The 21,946-nt window shown below is 41.4% G+C and overlaps 2 protein-coding genes across 2 annotated transcripts; one reads left to right on the top strand and one right to left on the bottom strand.

Moving 5' to 3' along the window:
- Positions 1 to 134: 134 nt before the first annotated feature.
- Positions 135 to 10,902, top strand: TAF13 (TATA-box binding protein associated factor 13). The gene is made up of 4 exons (XM_032219561.1): positions 135 to 270; positions 1,672 to 1,750; positions 8,765 to 8,862; positions 9,480 to 10,902. Exons 1-4 carry the CDS (start codon positions 244 to 246, stop codon positions 9,648 to 9,650), a joined length of 375 nt encoding a protein of 124 aa, XP_032075452.1. The 5' UTR covers positions 135 to 243; the 3' UTR covers positions 9,651 to 10,902.
- NEPRO (nucleolus and neural progenitor protein) lies at positions 9,817 to 20,345 on the bottom strand. Its single transcript, XM_032219558.1, has 9 exons — positions 20,235 to 20,345; positions 18,997 to 19,151; positions 18,294 to 18,370; positions 17,142 to 17,273; positions 16,774 to 16,851; positions 15,379 to 15,749; positions 14,281 to 14,348; positions 12,974 to 13,227; positions 9,817 to 12,580 (listed from the first exon to the last, which is right to left on the bottom strand). Exons 1-9 carry the CDS (start codon positions 20,332 to 20,334, stop codon positions 12,208 to 12,210), a joined length of 1,608 nt encoding a protein of 535 aa, XP_032075449.1. The 5' UTR covers positions 20,335 to 20,345; the 3' UTR covers positions 9,817 to 12,207.
- Positions 20,346 to 21,946: the final 1,601 nt, after the last annotated feature.

The raw sequence follows: 21,946 nt of genomic DNA, 5'->3' as shown, positions 1-21,946 counted from the left end.
AAACAGATGTGAAAACCCCTGGAGAATACCTTCCGTCGCCGGCCATTGTCAGGGTTACGCATGCGTGACTCTTGTCCAATGAAGCCGGAGGAAAAGGAACCGAAGGCCTGTTACAGTCATTTGCTCAAAGGCGCATGCGTAGTTGAACGTTCGCCTTCCGTATTGAAGCTGTGGGGGAGAGTTGCTAGTCAGAAACGGTTTTAAGATTTTTATACCTGGAAGGAGGTAATTCCTGATGCTAACATGGCCGACGAAGAAGAAGACCAGCCTGTAAGTGAAGCCGAAGCATAAGGTGTTGGGTAACATAAAAGATGTGAACCGTGATTAAGAACCAACTAGGATGCTGGCCGGGTAGCAGCTGCTGGCTTGGGAAAAGGAAAGTGGCGCCCTCCCCCCCGCCTCCCCTAAATCCCCCGGGGATGCTGGAGTCAATCACACCCACGGGTTGGAGACGCCTGAAATTTTAATTCAGTGGGTATTATTCACATTAAAAGCTGCATCCTGTTCATGGATCTCGGGATGTAGGATTACAGTCTAAATTCATTTTATGCAAACAAAACCGGCAATAAGATTCCCTGGCATTAGGAGATTTACAGGTAGATAAACTTGAATTTGGTTTTACATTTTCTGATGTAATCCTGTAAATACAAGGTAATTCCCAGTAATCTCATAAATCATAGAATCATAGGGCTGGAAGGGAACTCTGAGGTCTTCTAGTCCAACCCTCTAGTCAAGGCAGGAGCCCCGTAACATTCCAGTTAAATGCTTGTTCAGGAAGTTTATTGTGGAATCAATGTGTACTAGATGTGGGCCAGCAATGTACTCCCTACAGATCCAATTCTGCTTTCTATTATTATTTTTGGGCTTTGCATTAACATCTGCTTAGCATTTCCTTCATCACTGACCATGGGCTATGCTGGTTATAATTGTTGGAAGTTATAATCCAGAACATTTGAGAAGAATCACATTTCATAGGGGTATGATGCTTTACAAATTAATTTCAAATATAAAGTCTCCCCCATTCAAGATGCATCCACAATAAGATTTGCTCCATAAGACCATCTTTGATTTAGTACAGATGTATGTGTTTCATTCCAAATTGCTGCACAGTTCTCTGCTAAGAATTATGAGTATATAGAGTTGTCCCTATCCATTTTCTCATAGTATTCTATTTTTGCTCAAAGTTCTTTTTCTTACTTACCACATTTTCTCTGAAATGAGTTACTCCAGTCTAGTTATCATTTAGATTTCCCTTCTAGGTTTTTAATATCATTTTAATATACTGTGGACAGAACTGTATAGTATTCATATACTTTTATAAAGGTGTTATTGCATTGTTGATAATAAGTTTGTTAAATTCTTCAAATTATATGTAGCACGGAATATGCCTTTTTCAGTTGCCATACTTAATGTTTTTATGAACTTTGCCTGTAGCATCCTAAAGTTCTAACTGAGATCTTATCAATGTGGGGGGGTTTATGTCTGTAAGCCTAATTTCATCTTTGCTTACAGTAAACTTTTTGTCGTATTAAATCCTCCAAGAGATCTTTTTAGAACTTTTTGCTGTCTCTCTGCTTTTAACCATCCTAATAATTCTAGAGTCCTTGTTTCTTAGCTTAATCATGGGGTATGCCTCTTTTTTCACCCAAATTTTGGATTTATTATCTATAGTTTGAAGAAGATACTGAAGACACTGGAGGAGGGTCAGATGGTGGACAGGGAAAAAGGAAACGGTTGTTCTCCAAAGAATGTAAGTTGATGTCAGGTTTACAAGTAAGAGTAAAGTAGATTATTTGCATGCTGAAAATACTAAAGAACTGCTGTCTATTAGTATAAGAAATAGAGATATATTAGTTTTAATGATCTAATTTTTTATAAGGCAGTTTTCTGTGTTTTCATAGGTAGTAAGGAAACTTAACCCTTTTATAGTCTCCACTTTTGAAGAATCTCTTTTTGCAGTACACTTTTGGGATGCCAGTATTACTGTGAATTATTGAATGATTTTTTGTCTAGCATCTGTATCCTATCAATCTGCATTACTATGTAAAAAAATTGGTTAAGAGATGGTTAAATTTGAAATATAATAAAATTTGTATGCCACCCACTCCCTTGGGACTCTGGGCGGCTTACAGACAAGATAAAAGCATTTAAAAATTAAAGGTAAAAAATACAGTTGTTAAAATTGCACACCATTCATTCTGTCTGAGTGGGGCTGGACATTGATCAACAGCCCCAGGCCTGCCGGAACAGCCAGGTCTTGGTGGCTTTTCAGAAGGCTGGGAGAATGGTAAGGGTCCAGATCCATTGAATAATGTTTCACATTTTATGAGTCATGTAAGATGTCTTTCATTGCCAGTTGGTCTTGCACTGAGTTAGTGATGAACAACTGTGCATCAACTACCAATAAAATACTTAATTTTTACTACAGTGCAGTATATTTGTATTTTGGGCATTTGTGTTTGCTAATACTTTCATGACAGTTCTAAGGGCAGAGATTGCTTTTCAGCCCACTGTTTTACTAGTAAGGCAAAAGCCTCTCCAGTAGTTTCATTGTAAAATATCATTTGCATGAAAACTAAAGGGTTGCACTACAGCTTATATAATGTAAGAGGTGCACGTTTCCTGAACCATAAATTGGCATTTAGAACTTGTTGGCTACTTTATTCATTTGAGTTATAAAGGGCTTTTCTCCAGTGCACTGCTCAGAGAGCCCAAATGCTGGGTTAACACAGCCTATCTGCCCTTGGACTGAGTGATGTTTTTCTTGACCACGCCTCCCTTTGCCTGCACATGCTCAATTCGAAAACTCAGTCCGCCCGAGTTAGGGCTGTTTTGGGAGAGCTCCAGTCTAAGAGCAGAAAGGCTGGAAAAAGTTTCCCAATTTGGACCACGTTTAAATTCTCAGATAGAGGAAATCACGCTTCTACATCAGGTCTGTCTATTTACCTCCAGTGAGGCTTCCGTCGCTTTAAGAGAAGGGCTGCCGGGTTTCCCTGCTGTTGCTAATTGCAAGCACTGCAGGGGGTTGGAAAGGCTTGCACAGCGGGGGCTGGCTAGCAAGGGAGCAATTAGTGGGATAAACCAAGTTCCCTGTTGGAACAGGGGCATCCCAGGGGGAGGAAAAGTCCAGCAAGGCTCTGAGAAGGCTCTAAAGCAGGTGAGCCGGATTGCTAGGATTCCCTCGCCTGCTCCATTTTGCCCGGCAACAGCAGCGACGGCTGGAGCCTTCGCACACCTTCAGGGCTGGAAAGAGCGGGAAGCGGCTGCGTGCGCACCCCCCGCCATTTTGGATCGCTCCGACTCACTGGGCAGAGCGGCAGAGCTCAGAGCGTGCTAGGAACAAGGCAGCAAGAAGAGCCCAGCCAGCCAACGGAGCCTCAGCGAGCCCTCAACGACTGCAGAACGCCGCGGGGAGGCTGGGGGCTAGTCTGGGAAGCCAGCTAGTCTCTCCCTCCGGAAAATAAGCTAAGTCTCGGGGAACCGAGGGCGGTGGGAGGAAGGAAATCCGACCCCAAGGCGGCCCTTCCCTCCTGGAGATTCTGCCAGCGCTTTTGGACTGCAAAGGCCAGCGCGTGCCCATCCCAACTCCAGCCATCTCCCAGGCCTCGTGGGGACCTGAAATGGCTGAGGAATGCAGGGAGGCCTTAGGGGATCAGGTGGGGCCCTCCAGCAAGCGCTGCAAGCTGGATCCCTCTGTAAATAAAGGCAAAGGGCACAAAGGCTCACTTGAAAGGTCTTCTCCAAGAGCCACAGTGGATCCCAGGGAGGTTTCAAGGCCCCTTCAGCCAGAACCTAGCCCAGACCGTCGCAGCAGGGAGTCAGCTTCCCCTGATCGTGAGGCCCAATCCCCCGGGGACAGTGAATTCTTGTCTGGGGATAACTATGCATCCAGGGATCCATCTCCTGAAGCATCTTGGGGGTACCCCGACTCCCCTAGCTCCTCCATCGGAGAGGAACGAGATTCTGTCCAGAATTCCCCCTTTGGGAAGGGTGGATCCAGCTCAGGCAGGCCTAGCCAGCGCAGGCCCAGTAAGCAAAAGAAAAAAAGGGGAAAAAGTCCTGCTCTCTCGGATGAAATGAGGGAGGTAATTGCCTTAGCCATCTCCCAAGGGATAGCTGAAGGCATTAAGCGCAAGGGCTCTCGCAAGGGCAAGGCCCCAAAGGAGAAACGCAAACCTCGGGCCTCCACCTCTAAGGAGCCTGTATCCTCCTCCCCATCTTCAAGCCCCTCTCACTCTGGGTTATCAAGTTCTGAGCAGGAAGAAGGGGAGATTTTCGCCCTTTCCGAAGACGAAAACCCCACCCGACAAGCCAAAATTCTCTGGCCTATTTCAACCGTCATTATTCAAGTCTATCTTGCACAAAGCCATGACGGCCACAGAGTTAGGCCCCACTTCCAGACCTGAGGCCTCTCAGGCTTCCACTTCCAAGGATCTTAAGCATGGGTTGTTCAAAGAGACAAACCCCAGTGGGGGGGATAGAACTCTATATGCAGTAGAAGATAAAATGGAGGAAATCCTCAAATTCCCAGAAGTAGATGCCCCAGTCGTGTCTCTGACTTCCAATTCCAACCTGCCAGCTGAGCTCCTAGAGGGACTTAAGGCAGAAGATAAGAGGTCAGAAAAGGCATGTCAGAAAACACACATGGCGTCTGCCTGGGCCATCAAGGCATCCACCTCTGCCTCCTTTTTTATTAGGGCCACCCTATTCTGGCTGCGCCAACTCAGGTCCAGACCCCCGCCCAGGAAATCTAGGTGGCGCCATGAGCTAACCAAGATTATTACCGCTGTCGAGTATTCGGCGGATGCTACCTTGACAGCAGCAAAATTCTCTTCCAGAGCTCTAGCTTCCAATATCACCTCCCGCCGCCTCCTATGGCTCAGGCACTGGCAGGCCGAAATGAAGGCTAAATGGAAGCTGGCATCGGCCCCATTTAAGGGGGGCTTTCTGTTTGGAGAGGCCCTGGACAAGTTTGTCACCGAAACCAAGGACAAACGCAAGATCCTTCCGGCAATCTTTAAAAGGGGTGACCGGAAACGGGCGGGGTCCTTTCGTAAGAGACCCTACAGGAGCCAGGAAACAGGGCAATCTTCTCACCCTTCCCCCTATCAGAGGCCCTTTCAGGCAGGGGGGGATAGGCACCAAGACAGATCCTTCGGGGCTCGTGCCAACCAATCCCAGTCTTCCTTTCGGAGACCATTCCGAGGAGGAGGAAACAACAGTGGTGGATCCCGGCCCTTTCGTAAGGGAAAGTGACGGTCACAGGGATCCCCCCATCGGGGGTCGGCTACGGCTGTATGCCGACAGGTGGGAGGAGATAACATCGGACAAGTGGGTCCTCAACACCATTCGCAAGGGCCTTCTCCTGGACTTCCTATCCTTTCCCCAAAGAAAGGTTATCCGCTGTCCTACCCCCAGGAACCCAGAAAAGAGGGAACGCATGAGGGCAGAAATCTGCCATCTCCTAGAGATAGAGGCGATAGAGCCAGTCCCCAGGGATCAGCAGGGGAGGGGCTTCTATTCGATCCTCTTCCTAGTGCCCAAAAGTTCAGGGGGGTGGAGGGCCATCTTGGACCTCAAGAGCCTAAATCAGCATCTGGCTTACAAGAGGTTCAAGATGCAGTCACTCCACTCCATCCTGGGCTGTGTGAGGGAGGGGGACCTATTGACATCAATAGATCTCAAAGAGGCCTACCTGCATGTCCCCATCCATGTGGCCCACAGGCGGTTCCTGAGGTTCTACGCGGAAAGGAAGCTTTTCCAGTACAGGGCTCTTCCCTTCGGGCTATCATCTGCGCCCAGAACATTCACCAAAATTCTGGCAGTGCTAGCGGCTCATCTCCGCAACCATCCGGTTCGTCTGGAATGTTATTTAGACAACATAATCATTAACTCTCTCACCACCAAGCAGGCACACCGCGATGTTTCTCTAACTGTGCAGACCCTGCAGTACCATGGCTTCTCTGTCAACATGGAGAAGAGCCAGTTCCGACCATCCACCTGTATACAGCACCTGGGTGCGGTCATCAACTCCACCTCCTGCCAGGTATTTCTTTCGCCAGACCGGCTGTCGAACCTGAGACGCAGAGTGAAGCACTGCAGCCTTGCCAGGTCGGTACCCATCATTCAGCTGTCCCAGCTCCTAGGGATAATGATCTCGTGCCTGGGGGTGGTTCCCTGGGCTCGCCTTCACGCCAGGGAGCTGCAGTGGTTTCTGCTGCCAGTGCAGAGGGCCAGGAACAGCAACTCACTCAGGCGGGTTCGGCTCCCACGAAAGGTGATCCGGTCTCTGGCATGGTGGAGGTCCAAGGCAGTCAGGAAGGGCTGCCTGTTCAAGGAGCCGGAGAGACTAGTTGTCACCACGGATGCCAGCCTCCTGGGGTGGGGCGCTCACTGTCAGGGCCACCTAGCCCAAGGCCGATGGACTCAGAGGGAGGCCGCCCACAGCATCAATTGGCTGGAACTGAGGGCAGCTCGCCTAGCGCTGAGAAAGTTCGCATCTCTAGTAAGAGGGGCTCATGTACTGTTGATGACAGACAATGTGGCGACAAAAGCGCACATAAACCGGCAAGGGGGCACTCGATCAAAGGCCCTCATGCTCGAGGCAGAAGCGCTGGGCAGGTGGGCGGAACGTCATCTGGCTTCTCTCAGTGCAGATCACATCTCCGGCGTAAGCAACCGGGAAGCAGACTGGCTGAGCCGCCAACGCATCGACCACTCGGAGTGGCGCCTGCACCCGGACCTGTTCCAGCAGATCGTGAGGAGGTTCGGCAAGCCACAGGTAGACCTGTTTGCCACACACAACAACACACAGCTCCCACGCTTCTTCAGTCGCTACCACTCGCCCCAGGCGGAGGGAACCAATGCTCTGAGGTCAGCGTGGCCTCAGGGACTTCTGTATGCCTTCCCTCCACTTCCGCTCATCCCTCAAGTGGTGAACAAGCTCCTGACCGAAAGGCAGACCTCATTCTGGTGGCTCCCTTCTGGCCCAGAAGGCCCTGGTACGCAGACCTGGTCAGCCTCTCAGTTCAAAGACCTTGGAGAATCCCCCGGGACAAGATTGCCCTCAGCCAGGGGGCCATCACCCATCCGGAGCCCCAGTGGCTGCAGCTAGCCGTTTGGCACTTGAAGGGGAGCTCCTGAGAAAGCAAAAATTCCCTGACCAGGTCATTCGATCAATCCAAGCGTCCAGGAAGCCCTCTACGACTAGAATCTACGATGCCACCTGGGCCGCCTTTCTCACGGTGGTGCAAGACTAGGAACATAGAGGCCTCCTCAGCCTCGATCCCCCAGACCCTAGACTTTTTGCAAGAGGGTCTGGATAAGGGCCTTGCAGTCAGCACCCTCAGACGCCAGGTTGCAGCGTTGTCTACCATCCTGGCAAAGGGCTCCTCTCGCTCGCTGAGTCAGCTCCCCCAGATCAAGAGCTTTCTCAAGGGAGCAGCGAACATCAGCCCTCCAACTGTTCACCGGTATCCGTCATGGGATCTTCCATTTGTGCTTAAGGCCCTGACCAAAGCCCCATTTGAGCCTTTGAAAAAGACCAGTCTGCACTACCTCACCATCAAAACCGCTTTCCTGGTGGCCATTACATCCGCTCGCAGGGTAGCCGAGCTTGCTGCGCTCTCTGTCAGGGAGGATTTGTGCGTAGTTCACCCGGACAGAGTAATATTGAGACTTGATCCGTTATTTGCTCCGAAAATTAACTCCCTGTTTCACAGGACTCAAGAACTTATTTTGCCCAACTTCTGTCCCCATCCTTCTCACCCTAAGGAGCGTGAGTGGCACAAGCTGGACGTGAGACGGGCCGTGCGCACGTATGTAAAGAGAACAAAGGACTACCGCCGGTCAGAGGTTTTCTTTGTCTCCTTCCTCCCTGCGTCCCTGGGCCGCAAGGTCTCCTCTCACACTGTGGGACGTTGGCTACGTGCTTGCATCAAACTGGCATATGAGCACCAGGGCAAGACGGCTCCGAGACGAATCACCGCTCACTCCACCAGGAGCGCTGCAACGTCTGCAGCCTGGGCAACCCAGGCCTCTATCCTAGACATTTGTAGAGCGGCCACCTGGGCTTCCCCCACGGCCTTTATTAGAAACTATAAGATTGACACCTTTGCCTCAGCCGAAGCCTCCTTGGCAGAAGAGTATTACAAAGAGTGGCTGAAATGCCAGAGGCTTCGGCGCTTCCCCACCCTGGGACTCAATAGCTTGGGCATGTCCCAGCATTTGGGCTCTCTGAGCAGTGCACTGGAGAAAGACCGTTGGCTTACCTGAACGGTCGTTCTCGGGGCACTGCGAAGAGAGCCCAAACCCACCCGGGTGTTTGTATTTTGAACGATGTGGCTGTATTGACTGTAATTGATTACAGGACGGTTCCTTCGTTTTCGAATTGAGCATGTGCAGGCAAAGGGAGGCGTGGTCAAGAAAAACATCACTCAGTCCAAGGGCAGATAGGCTGTGTTAACCCAGCATTTGGGCTCTCTTCGCAGTGCCCCGAGAACGACCGTTCAGGTAAGCCAACTGTCTTTCTCAGAATATTCTTCCTTCAACATGTTCTATTAAAATGATATTTTAAGATAGTGTCGTTGTTTCCCTTACTTACAAGTTTGAACTACATCTTCCCCAGTATTTATTTTAAAAAAATATATAATTAAAATTTGCTTAAATAGAGAATTTAGAAGACTGTGAATAATTATGTAGATCATGTCTTCCAGCTGTTCCATTCAGTTCTGTCCTGCAGATGATTTTTTTTTCTTAATTTCAGTGAGGTGTATGATGTATGGATTTGGAGATGATCAGAATCCTTACACAGAGTCTGTGGATATTCTTGAAGATCTAGTCATAGAATTCATCACAGAAATGGTAGGCTCTTATAGTATGTTACTACTTATTAGACAGTTGATACAACAGATGCTATATTTGGGCTTTTGTTTCCTTGCAATTCTACGTTTTATGTAAAACCAAGAAGAGTTCAGAGACATGTATAAAAGCTGTTATGACACACCCATCTTAACTTCCAATAACAATTTGTTTTACAGTTTTTCACATGTTTATTCCTTTATAAGTAACTCAAAGCAGCAAACATATTTAATACTACTTCCGCCTCCTATTTTTCCCATAACAATCCTGTGAGATGGGTTGGGTTGAGAGTGACTGGCCTAAAGTACCCCAGCCGGATTTAGTGCCTAAGGCAGAACTAGAACTCAGTATCCTGTTTTTGGGCTGATGCCTTAATCAGTGCACCAAACTGATTCTCAGACTATTAATGAACCAAATAGCATAGTGATTAAAGTGTTGGACTAGAAAAAGAAATATCTAAGTTTTAGTCTCCCCCTTCAGCCACAGTCAGTGGATAATCAGCTTCTAGTTTTTTTTTCATAAGCAAGTATATTGTCTAAATACCGAGGACAACTCAGTAGCATCATAGAAAATGTATTTAATTGGATTTAATTGAAATGGATTTTCTTTTTGTCCATTAGACCCACAAAGCAATGTCAATTGGACGACAAGGTCGAGTACAGGTTGAAGATATTGTCTTCTTGATTCGTAAAGACCCACGAAAATTTGCTCGTGTGAAGGACTTGTTAACAATGAATGAAGAATTAAAACGGGCTCGAAAAGCATTCGATGAAGCAAACTATGGCTCTTGAGGCATTTTTTGAGCTCATCTCATTTTTTGATTCACTCTTTGAGTCATCTCATTTTTGAGTCTTCTTTTCTATAAAAGGAAGCTCTGGGAAAAAACAATTCAGAACACTGCTGCACGTTGAAATAGATTTAATTGTGGACTGTTTTCAGAGATTCTTTGTATTGTGCTGTTTGCCTTTAAAACGATTCATTCTTGGTCATTTTTCCCTATTATAGCTTGATTTTTTTTAGACTGCAACCATTTGAGTGTCATAATTCTAGGTTTATATTCTTATTTAGCTCACAATTTTTTTCAGATATTGCTAAAGATTTCTAAGGGCCATATAGCTTTTATCTTTTACCTGTCACATTAAACTCTGTTTAAAAAAAAAAACATGCTTGTAAATTTCAATACTTTTAAATCGGAGGTGTCAAACTGGCGGCCCACAGGCCGGCTGCATCATGCCCACCCCGGCTCCACAAAGGCACAAAAAGTTATATGTCACATGACGCGATCAACTTGACACCCGTGCTTTAAATCTTTCTTTACTCCATGCTTCATTCACAGAAGAGTACAAATATTAGCAAGCAGGAATAGTTTAGTTTGGTTGAGCTAATCTATCAGAAGGAAATTGAACAAATGGAACTAAATCACTAGCACAGAAATAATTATTTAATCCATCAAAAGCATTAATCATAATTTTAAAATGAGGTTCCTTCTACAATGGTAAGAAATATTTTGGGTGCTCTGTATCAGTCATTTTGCATTAACATGAAACAATATAAATGTGTGCAGTATGTTGGTGATAGTTGCTGGACCATCAAGGCCGAGTCATCTATATGGATAGCAACTTAACATAAGAAAATGCAAGAAACTGGACTTCTGGTAAAGACATATGGCAAATTAAACATCTCTGAGAGAGTAGAGAGTACAGCAACTATGGTGGCCAGACAGTAAATTCCAGTAGTCTTTCCAAAAAAAGTTTTGATTGTGGGCACCCAGTTGCATCCTGGACAGCTGCTCCTTGTGAGTAGATTTTAGGAACTGAGATTTTTGTGATAAGCTTGAGTTGAGCAGCTGTGAGTTAGCTAAGTCCACAGCTATAATGCAGTTCATATGGACAAAAAGTTTGCACAGGCCTAATTTCTAAATGCTTTTGAATTTAATTTGCAGCTAAAGTGATTTGTGAGTGATAGGAAGAGAATTCCATTTGTTGCGTCAATTTTTTTGGATTAAAATGAAAATCAAAGATTTTAAAACTTTTGGCAAAAAAATTAACAAAGAGTGGTTATAAGAAAGTTTAAAACAAAGGTTTTAAATCTTTAAAAGATTTTTCAATGAAAGTGCTTTTGAAAAAAAATGAATTAAAATAGACCAAGAACCAGATCTTTGTGGGAATTTTCTTTTCCACCAAAAAGTGTAGATAATTGGTGAATTTTATTTTAAAAAATTAAAAAATGAGCCAGACTATGATGTTGACTTTAATTATGAAATGCCATCTTAAAGAATTAAGGGTCTGGGAAGACAAACAATGGGGAGGGGGTGGACTTGATTTCTACTCTTTCCTTTGCAATTGAAACACTCATTTTGGATTACAGTATCATAACCACTAGAAAATCAGCCAAAGTAGCAGAGGGGAGTAGACTAGACTAGAGCAACTTATACAGGAGAATTACATCACATTTATCAGAAAATATTTTGAGGAATTAAGCAGTAAATTAGCTGAATCACTTGATACTAAAATGATAAAAATGTATTTGTGCTCTTTGTTACCAATGAGGTTACATTCTGTATTTATGTGAGAGAAGAATGAGAGTATTTGGGGGAAAAATAGTTATTAACAAATTACAGGTATTTATTCAATTTATAAGGCACTTCAATAGTCCAATTAACTAGGCAAGCAAGCATAATAAAACAAATAGAAGACAGTAATAAACAAATCCTGTTTCACTGTATATTCTATGTGCTGTCATAGAAAGTATAAATATGTCATACATAACTTTAAAAATGCAAGCTTTCCTCCTTAAAAAAGTAAGGGTTTTTTTCTTTCTGAGTTGAAACATTAACCTGGGACACCTAAGTTGTCCCATCTTAGGACTGGCCATCAAAGTGTATCACTTTAAAGGACACTAATTCACAGCCACATTCTTATGGATATTTTAAAATGGATAGTTCCTGCAACCATCTAATATTGCAAAGTGACCTTTTGGTTCCAGGTATTTGCTATAAGCTCTGAAGGCACTTCATTTTAGCTCTGCTTTTCCCCTCCACTGTCCATTCACCTCAAATAATTATTTGAGGAAATTGTTACTCAACTATTCTTAGCAGCATTTGTTTGGCACTGCTCCAACTTAAGTTTCATATGATCTGTAGCCACACTCCTACAGATATTAAAAACGTTGCCATAAAAATAAGTAATTGAGGGATGATTCAAATTAGTCCACCAACAATTACAAGTTGCTTTTCAACAACCTCAAGGAAACCTCAAAACCTAAGAACAGTTGCCTGCATTTGCTATAATGGAATAGAAATAACATTTGAACTGAACATCATTTTTGATTAATTAACAGAAAGTAGCCTTAGAGACCTATAACTTTAAAAATATCATCAATGTCATCTTTCTGTTCAGTGGCTTCTTTCTGTATATGGGTGGGATGACTCTCCAACACAGCAGGGCCAGAAATGTCATCATGGATACATTCCTCAAAACTCTTTGTATCACTGGAGTCCAAAGTCCGAAATAGAAAGCACTGACTGAGGAAAGGCGATACAGTTCCCTTGAAGAGAGGACCCCCTCGATGTACAGAGGTAGCCTGTGAAACACAGCTCTGCTTCCGTGACAGTCTACTATTTCGCTGGGAACTTCTAAGTTGAATGGGTCTCTCTCTGTACCTTTGGAGCGTAAGGAATTTACAAATAGTAGCTCTAACACATCTAAGTTTCCGCTGCAATCTAAGAGAAAAAAGATTAGCAATTAAAGTGGTAAAGAGCAATTGTTTGATGTAACAGTCTGTATAACCAACAGTCATTTATTTTGCATAATCCAGTTTTTTCACGTCAAAATTCTAGTGAGCTTGGAAGAGCTGAATTGACTAATCAAAATCTGAAACAGGTTACAGAAGAAATCTTAACACCAGTGGTGGGATTCAAATTTTCTTATTACTGGTTCTGTGGGCGTGGCATGGTAGGTGTGCATGGCTTGGTGGCAAGTCCCTTTTATTGAGTACGACCGTAACTTTGAACAGTTGCTGAACAAATGGTCACTTTTGAACAAGTGGTATATTTCAGGATTACACAGAGCCTGTTTAGAAGATATGGAAAGACAAGGAGTAACAATCTACACACCTGCAACCCTGGGCTTCCACATGCTGCAGCCTCTTGCTTTTTAAAAGCTTCATTCCTAAGAAGAAAGCCCCTGATCTAAATTTATTGTTTTTACACCAGATAACTGTTGTTTTCAGGGTTTGAGACAGTTCTTCAAAGGACTGCACTGCTTTAAACCTGGGCACAAAAGAGTGAAGATGCCAAGATCTCAGGTCTTTAGAAGAAATAGATGTGATTTTCTTTGACTCAGGAAGCATATTACTGAATTTAGAATTCTGAAATAAAATAGTAAAAAATTAACACTGGAAAACAGTTAAAAAGCTAAGACTCAGAATAAACTTTAACACACAGCATCCTTGGCTAAAAAGTTCATAGAAGTTGAAAAATTAAATAGATGACAGTTTTAACAACTTTAAAGGGTTTAGAATTAATACAAGATAAATGTTGACCATGAACAAATATCCCCTTGGGAGTCTTCAAAATTTGCTTTTTGAATGGCCTCCTAAAATGTATATCAAAGTAGTTTCTAGAAGAACTGTAAAATGCTATCTCTTCTTATTAAAAAAAATCAGTACTCTTTCTTGTGACCAAGAAAATTTCACAGAAGGCCTGATTAACTTGTGAAATTGTTTAGGACCAAATTAAACAATTGATTAGTGCTGCTTATTTTAATTAGGAGTAGATTCCCTCAAAGGTTTCACATGTTCTAAAGACGCCAAACTAGAATGAGAAAGGAATTAAAATTAAGCTTTCCACATGAAAGTGTGTTTTTGACCATCCAGCTATAATCAACTATTCCCAAATATTCTTGAGTTCCTATAAATCCATATTCAACGGGATAAACTTTCAATATACAAACGTAGCAATTAAATCTAACTAAACCCTATTTACCAAGGGCAGGATAGATAAATCTGTTTATTCATATACATAAGAAATTACAAAGCATAAAATAGTACTTATGACATTTAAAGAAACATAATACAGACTGTACCAGCTGGATGATTATGAGCCAGATATTCTTTCTATAGGGTTGTTATGGATAAAACAGGAAACAGGATTATTAGTTATGTAATTGCCTTTAACTGATCATGTCTGATTCTTGGAGACAGCTTGGACAAGTCCCCTCAGTTTTCTTTGTAAGGTTTTCAGACTATTGCCTCCTTCCCAGGTCTGAGAGAAAGTGATTGACCCAAGATCACCCAGCTGGCTAAGACAAGACTAGAACTCATGGTCTTCCAGTTCTAATCTAATGTCTTATCTACTATATTACATCAAACTGGCTATCAAATATAAATAAATACAAGTCTACAAGAATAGAATAGACAAACCTCCTGTGATACAGGATTAGGATATTTGCATAATGTCTTCAGATCAAACTCCAACTTCTTTGCAAGACCTAAAAGAAAAAGCACTGAGATTAAACTAAAAACAGATACATAATCTTGAACAACAATAGGTTTAAATCAGTAAATCTGATATAATGCCAGCCTGGTCACTTCGATCTTTCAGGATCAGCATGCTCCAGGTTCCTTTCATCAACAAATATCATCTATTGGGATCTCCAAAACAGCTCTTTTTCTGCTCTTTTTCACAAAAGCAAAATTGGCTTTTCACCCAGGCCTTTGAAGAGGGACAGTGAGACTAAATGTCTTATCTGTCATGCTTGCCATATTTTAACAATTCTATTGTATTTTTTTAGTTGTAGGCTAGGGCACAATTGTTAGAAATTGAACATGCAAGTTGAATAAATTATTATTTTGTACATTAGATAGTGTAATCTGCACTGGGTTTCTAAACAGATATCCTGATTTCCCGCCATTAGATAATTACTGTATTTTTCAGACTATAAAACGCACCGGATTATAAGATGCACCATGATTTTGAAGTAAATTTTTTAAAAAAAGGTTTTTGCACGCTGCACGCCTCTTTTTTTGGGGGGGGGGAAGGGAATGCAGAACTTTGGCAGGCTTGTAGAGTGCTCCTGGCGGCGGCGGGGGGACAGCCCATTTTTTGCTCTTTTTTGCCCTCCCCAACCCTCAGGAGCACTTTGCAAGCCTCCAAAACCCTCTGCACATCCATTTTTGCAAAGGGGGCGGGGTTTCGGTGGGCCAAAAATGCACCATTTAGTGTATAAGACTCACCCAGATTTTCACCTTCTTGAGGTAAAATTATGTGTCTTATACTCTGAAAAATACGGTAATAGTCTCATTCCAAAGAAACATCTAAGCACTTGCAATTTTAATCCCTCCCTACTTTTTGCCCATCTTTTTTTTCAGGCATTCTCCACACTATTAAGAGAAAAGGTAATCAATACAGATCTTCCAACTTAATATGTTATAAAAGCATTAAAATATATATAATGTAATATAAGCATGAGTGTGACTGTTATTAATATTGAAGTAAATTAAGCAGCCATTACTATTTACCTTGATTAGTTCTGTTGATCAAAACTGGTTTTCCAATATCAGAACTATTTGGGGTACCTTTCCTCTTTTTCTTCTTTTTTTTCCTGACTGTTGGTGGAATTGCTACACTCAGATTCTGAGAGTGGGATATAGTCTTAGGAACTGAAAACAATGTATTTATCCATCCAGTGCCAGCTTTTCTTTCTATAAATGATTTAGACATTTTCTTCTTAATCTCTAAATAACTGGTTTCCAGAAAATCATTTATTTCAGAAGGAAAGACAAATCCTTTAATATATGGCCTTTGGTGCATTTTTGCTACTTCTTGAAGCAATTCAAACAGATCCTTATATAATGTACTAAGCTTTTTTAATACTGCTCCATAAAGAATCCTAGAATAATAAAGGAAAAACACAAAGAGAGATGTAACACTTGATATTGGTTAACATAATTCCATGTTTGCTTGTTTTACTAAGATCTCCAATTTAGTATGAATTAACCAATGCTGACTCACAATAAACTTTGGCAATAAAATTAACAGTAATTAACAGTAAATGTCAAAAAGGTTTGTCACTTGAAAGAGGTGAGTAGCTTCTAAATATTAGAACAGCATCCAAGGATTTTTAAAAATGCTAGTTACTAGTAAGGATCTGAAATGCTATGAGCCTTACTTAAATAGACAAAACATATGCACACACAAAGCAGAATTCATATTCATTAATCAAAAATAAAGAAGGATGGATGGGTAGAAGAATGAGCTATCTACTTTGGTCAGAATGTCTGGCAATTTTATTTATCTGAAACAAAGAAGATCCAGTTACCAGATAATGGAGCAATTCTGACACAGTGAGAAAGACTACAGTTCCATCTTTGGAAAAAATGAATTCCAATGGTTGGGCAGTACATATGGCCCAAACCCATCTGTATACTTCTAACATTTTATTGGAATTAAGATACACGACCACACATTGTTTTGTATAGAAGAAAGATCCCAAATTGAGCATTTGGAAAAAGGGATCTGCATATAAAACCCATTATATATACAGTACCCACAACCAAGTCTACACTAATAGCACCTGCCATATTTAAATTTCTTCCACTCAAAAGCAATTAAGGAAAAATAAATAAAAGTTTCTAAAAAATTATGTTCCTTTTCCCCATTCCAGCTGAAACAAAGCTCCAGAGTTTCTGAAGATGCCATTTAATCTCCTTCATCCACCACTTTTTCTGGATCCATCATAGCAATAAATACAGTTGGAAATTTATAAATTGTACTGTGGTACAATACCCATTGGTATGCCCCCCCCCCAAAAAAAAATCTAATTGGCATGAAACTGGCTAAACAAAATCTTCATTATAAATATGTAAATGAATAACTAGAAATGAAACAAGAAAATATTAAAGAGGTGTACATACCATAGCCGACTCAGCAACCCCAGAATCAAAGTATTGAACAATACGTACTCTTCCAAACACAGATGTTTAACAATTAAACTGAGAAACATAAGGGTTAAGGCTAAATAATATTTCCCCAAAAGCTAGAGATCCAAGTTAAACGTCTATTTTACAGTTACTCAGCTCAGTGAGGCTCAGTCCTAAGACAGCTAAGAGTAAAACAAGTTTATTTTTTGTTATTTATATTTTTAATTCAATAAAAATCAAAGTCATTTATGCTAAATTATGATGTTGGAGAACTGCAAAAACTCAGATGAGAAAAATTATACACCACAACTAGTAATGAACAGGATAATAACAACTATAGAAATATCTTTTGGGAAGGATACCTAAATGCCGTACAACAACATTCAAGTAAACGTAGTATAAGCTTGCAACCACCCAGTATCTTCACCAGAACAACTTCTATTACAGGCTGGCTGGGCACCAAGGACTCCTCAGAATTTTCAGATTTCTGTTCTCTATTTAAAATAAATAAGAAAATGTATATATGCTCCAATGATACTCTCCTGCTTTGTGACAAACTGATATGGCAATAATGTTAATGACACAGATTATGAAATATAACCTATCTGCAACTCTTTAAATCAAATGAGCTGTTTCTGGATCACATGGTAGCTGCAGACGGTAGTCCCACAATTGAGCCACATTTCTGTTGCTAAGTGAGACAGTTAAGTGAGTTTTGCCCCAATTTACAATCTTTATTGCCACAAGTGCTAGGTAAATGATGCACTTATTAAGTTAGTAACATGGCTGTAAAGTGAATCTGGCTTCCCTGTTGACTGCTTCTAAGAAGCCTGCAAAAGGTGATCACATGATCCCGGGACACTGCAACTGTCATAAATATGAACCAGTTATCAAGCACCTGAATTCTGATCACATGGGAAAGCTGCAACAGTCGGTGTGAAAAATGGTAATTAGTCACTTTTTTCCAGTGCCGTTGTAACTTTGGTCATTAAACAAAGGTTGTAAGTTGAGAACTACCTGTATTGGCAAAATCTGCTTTAAGGAATTCCAGATGAGTGTGGTGTTTGTACTCTGTGAAGAAGCTAACCTTCCCTTGTTTGCTGGAGTTTGAAAACTCTGTATGGACTGCCTGCCCCTTGCTTGCTGGGTATGAAGGCAGTTGGAGGCTTGCAAGCTTCAGATAGCTTGTTCTCTTTTGCTTGCTGGGTGGAAAGGAAGCTGAAGGACTATGGGGACCCCAGAGAGAAGGGGAGCACAGGGTGGAAGTAGCCTTTGAGAGGCTCAGGGCAGGAAATCTGTATAGCCATCAGGGCCTCCCCCACCCAAGGCACCCCATGCTCTATTTAACAATTCTCATTTTCATTTAATGGTTACATCAGGAAGAGTAGCGAGTGGGTTAATTGATGCTATTTTGCTTAACAATCGTTGTGATATGTCCCCATTACAGTCGTATTTCAAGGACAACCTGTATTAATAAAACTATAGAAACATGCACATGCTAACAAGCTACTTACATGAGGCCCGTCTGAGCAATTTTTTGAATCGACTTTTCCAGATTCATTAAATTGAAACGTTTCAAGCACTGTTCAACCTGAAATTATGAAGATAAAAATGTTGCTTACTGGGCTGTATTAAAAAGCAAGCAAATTGATAGCATTATTTCCAATAAATATGCTTAGCTCTAGATGTAAGTGAATCTTTTTTTCCATCTCATATTAATTATAACCAGATTCTTCATATGCACTATAATATTTCTAGCATATATACTTGTGAGCATTCCTCTCGTTCAAAATTAAGTGTCAATGTATGTTTCAATAAGTGAACAGAAACAATCTACATTTCCCAAAAGTTAAGCAAACTTTCTGCAGAACTGAATGCATTCTATTTATTTGAAGTTATTTATATATTCAAAATAAAATATAATAGATGCAAAATACTTATAGTAATATTACATAACTCCCATGGCAAAAATATAAATTTCTAACTTTTGGGCTATAGCTAGCTATGTCTTTTTTAATCTTATTTTTGGGACTTTTTTCACTCCCCCTTGAAGAATTCCTGTACTAAAGATGGCACAAGGGGAAAATTCAGCATTTTTTTTAATTATGGAAGGCCTTATTCCATAAAGCAGAATTGCTGGATGCCACATATGCATGATTCCTACAGATTTAAATGATTTAATCAAGATTTCAAAAAAGATCACAACATTCTACCAACCTGTTTAAGACTCCCATATGCCTTTTGATGAATCATTTGATAATGGTAATTATAAATGATTGAATGCAGAAGGCTCTGTTCTGCAACCAGCATTTTGCTGTTTAACATGCTGTCAACAGTCCCACACTTCTTCAAAGCAGTTGAAAGGCATCTCACTAGAAAATATAAAAACATGCATGGATAGGAAGATGCAAAAATTCACTCAATAAACCAGTAACAAAGTAAGTTCTCAAATTCCAGTATCAGTTAGTTCAGTTGTCACCACATCTCTTTTTATATAAATGTAATGTACATCCCCTTAAAAATAATCTGAGCACAAATAAACAATGACAATAAAATACAATATTAGGAAAGATAGATGTATTGTAACATTGTAGAACTAAAAAGTTCTTTCATCTTCCCTGCATATTCTGTCAGTATCTCTTCAAGAGAGGTACACTTGATAGTTTGGGAAACCCAGAGTTAGTTGTCTGCAGGAGATTAGCAAAGAAGCTGTAGTATTCTGAATTATAAAGAAAATTTTTCCTTTCAGCAATTCATTTGAGTTCTGTCCAAGATCTTGTATCCTTCTGCTACTTTGCTTACTTCCTGGCATGGAATTCCAGATACTTGCTGCATATATAGCTACTGTTTTTTTGCATGGCACATTTATGTATGTTTAATTAAACCATGGTTCATTCAATTAATCCAATTTTCTGTCCTTGCATTACAGTGGACTGTATCATCAAAAGCTGACCATGCAGTAGGATAGTAGAATGTGGTTACTTCCCCCCCCCCGCCCTTATTTATCCCTCAAGTTAAGTCCAGTTTAGTCAATTATCCCCATATTAATCATCGTTTGAAAAAACTAACAGTGTTAAGTCATCCAAGTTAAACACTTCTAAGACACAACTAGTTTAACATTAAGAAAGGAAGATGTTTTCCCTAAAATCGATCAGAAACAAATTGCAATCCCATACAGGCAAAAAATGTAAGATTTTATTAACGAATGAGCTATCTTCCTTTTTATTTTACAATCGTACGCATATGGTATGTAATATCAAGATCAAATCTGCTGGATAATAACTTAGTCCCACCACCAAAAAGCCTGTCAGTTAAACGACATTTCCTAACTAATAATAATAAAAAGACAAGACAGCAAGCGTGCTTTTATCTATCACTCAAATTTAACGCGGAATGCAAAGATGTTCCGCTTTATCCCGAGATAAAGCGTCCCGCATTGAAATCTCTCTGTTAACCTGAAGCATGTTCAGCCGGCACGACTTCGGCCGAATTACAAGCAGGCCAAGGCACGTCCCACCGGTTCCACACAAACTCGCCGGCTCCGGCAGCCGCCATCTTTGCCTGGCGGGGAATCCCGGATTAAAAGATGTCACCGGAAGGAGAACGATTGACGGACGACTCCTCCCCCCAATAGGGCGAGGGAGAACACAAAAGGGGATTACTTTAACCTCTCGTCTTCTGATTCGCTATTCCGTCGGAGAGGCGGGACCTGGAAGCGCGCTTTAGTTTTATCCACGGGGAAGGCTCCTGTGGCGTATTTTCTCTTCGTTTCACGCTCGCCCCTTTTTCCTCTGTCGAAGTATTTCTGTTCTTGATAGCTTTAAGACTTGGGGACTTCAACACCTCCCCTCCAAAATATCAAGAGTGAAAAATGCTGCTCTGTTGGTGTTGGTGTAGGAATCGTGACGACCAAGTAGATCAGGGGTCTCCAACCTTAGCAACTTTAAGCCTAGAGGACTTTAACTTCCAGAATTCCCCAGCAAGCGTTGCTGACGGGGGCATTCTGGGAGTTAAAGTTTGCCAAACTTAAAAGTTGTCAAGGTTGGAGACCCCTGATCTAGATAGCACCAGAGAGAGGCAGTAAACAAACAAACAAACAGTAAAAGCAGTGAAGAAGCAGACTAAATAAATAAATACACTAATGTTTTGCTGCCAGCTGAGGTGTTTTGCATCCAGATATTTGCAACTCACAAATAGCCCGAGATTAGTATTGCTGTACATGTATTTAAAATGTAAACATGTATTTAAAGGGCACCTTTCAATTCCTCTAATCGGTGCATAGCAATTACTATAGAGGTTACTTTTACTCCCCTTCCCTGCATACTCAAGGTTTAGCTTCAACAGTGCAGCTATAAAGGAACAATAGTTACATCATAAAGTGATACAGAATTATTTTGAAAGAAGAAAAAAAATTAAGAAAACCTTCATTAACAGATACAGGGAGAAATTGAGGAAGGTGTATTTGTACAAATCAGATTAGAGAAAGAGAATCATCTTTGCACAGTATTTCTTCAAAGTGTAATGACTGCAATTCCCATTATTCTAGGGCTGGTTGTGTATGATACCACATAAAATATGAGATCTCTGCAAAGTGCCAAATAAAAGCTGGCTCTGCCATAACTTTTTGGAGACTAAAACATACATATCGATATGTAATCTACAAAAAAAAATGCTGCTCTGTTTTGCTTTGTTTTTATTTTGAACTTATTACAGAGCAGACCATCACAATTCTTCTCTGAAAGCAACTAAACTATAGAGGTTGTAATTTCCTTTTGAAATTACAATAGGAAGTAGAACCCCACAATTTCATAGCATCTGCTATTTACTTCAATCATGAACTCTGGATATCTTTCCATGGCTGTCCTGCTAAGTCTTTAAGAGCTTTATGGACCAAACTGTAATAGAAACTGCTGTACAGCCTGTCCATTACTGCTAAGGGTTCAAAGTGAGGAGGTGATAAGTATGAATAAAATCAAGGAAACAAGGAAATAACCAAGTTCCCACAATGCCTCCTCTTTTGCCACTTCTCTGAACCCTAGCAGCAAAAAAAATGTTGCCAGGTCAGGGAAACAGATCTGCTGATATAAGGCCAATAAAAACTGGGCAGAACTAATCCCTTGACTTCATCTACCCCAGCATCATCACAAGCGTATTTAGATAACAGGAA

This window comes from Thamnophis elegans, chromosome 6 (assembly GCF_009769535.1).
Source record: "Thamnophis elegans isolate rThaEle1 chromosome 6, rThaEle1.pri, whole genome shotgun sequence".
Classification (NCBI taxonomy): domain Eukaryota; kingdom Metazoa; phylum Chordata; class Lepidosauria; order Squamata; family Colubridae; genus Thamnophis; species Thamnophis elegans.
Note: the sequence above shows the minus strand (reverse complement) of the source record. Positions and strands in the feature narration are given on the sequence as shown.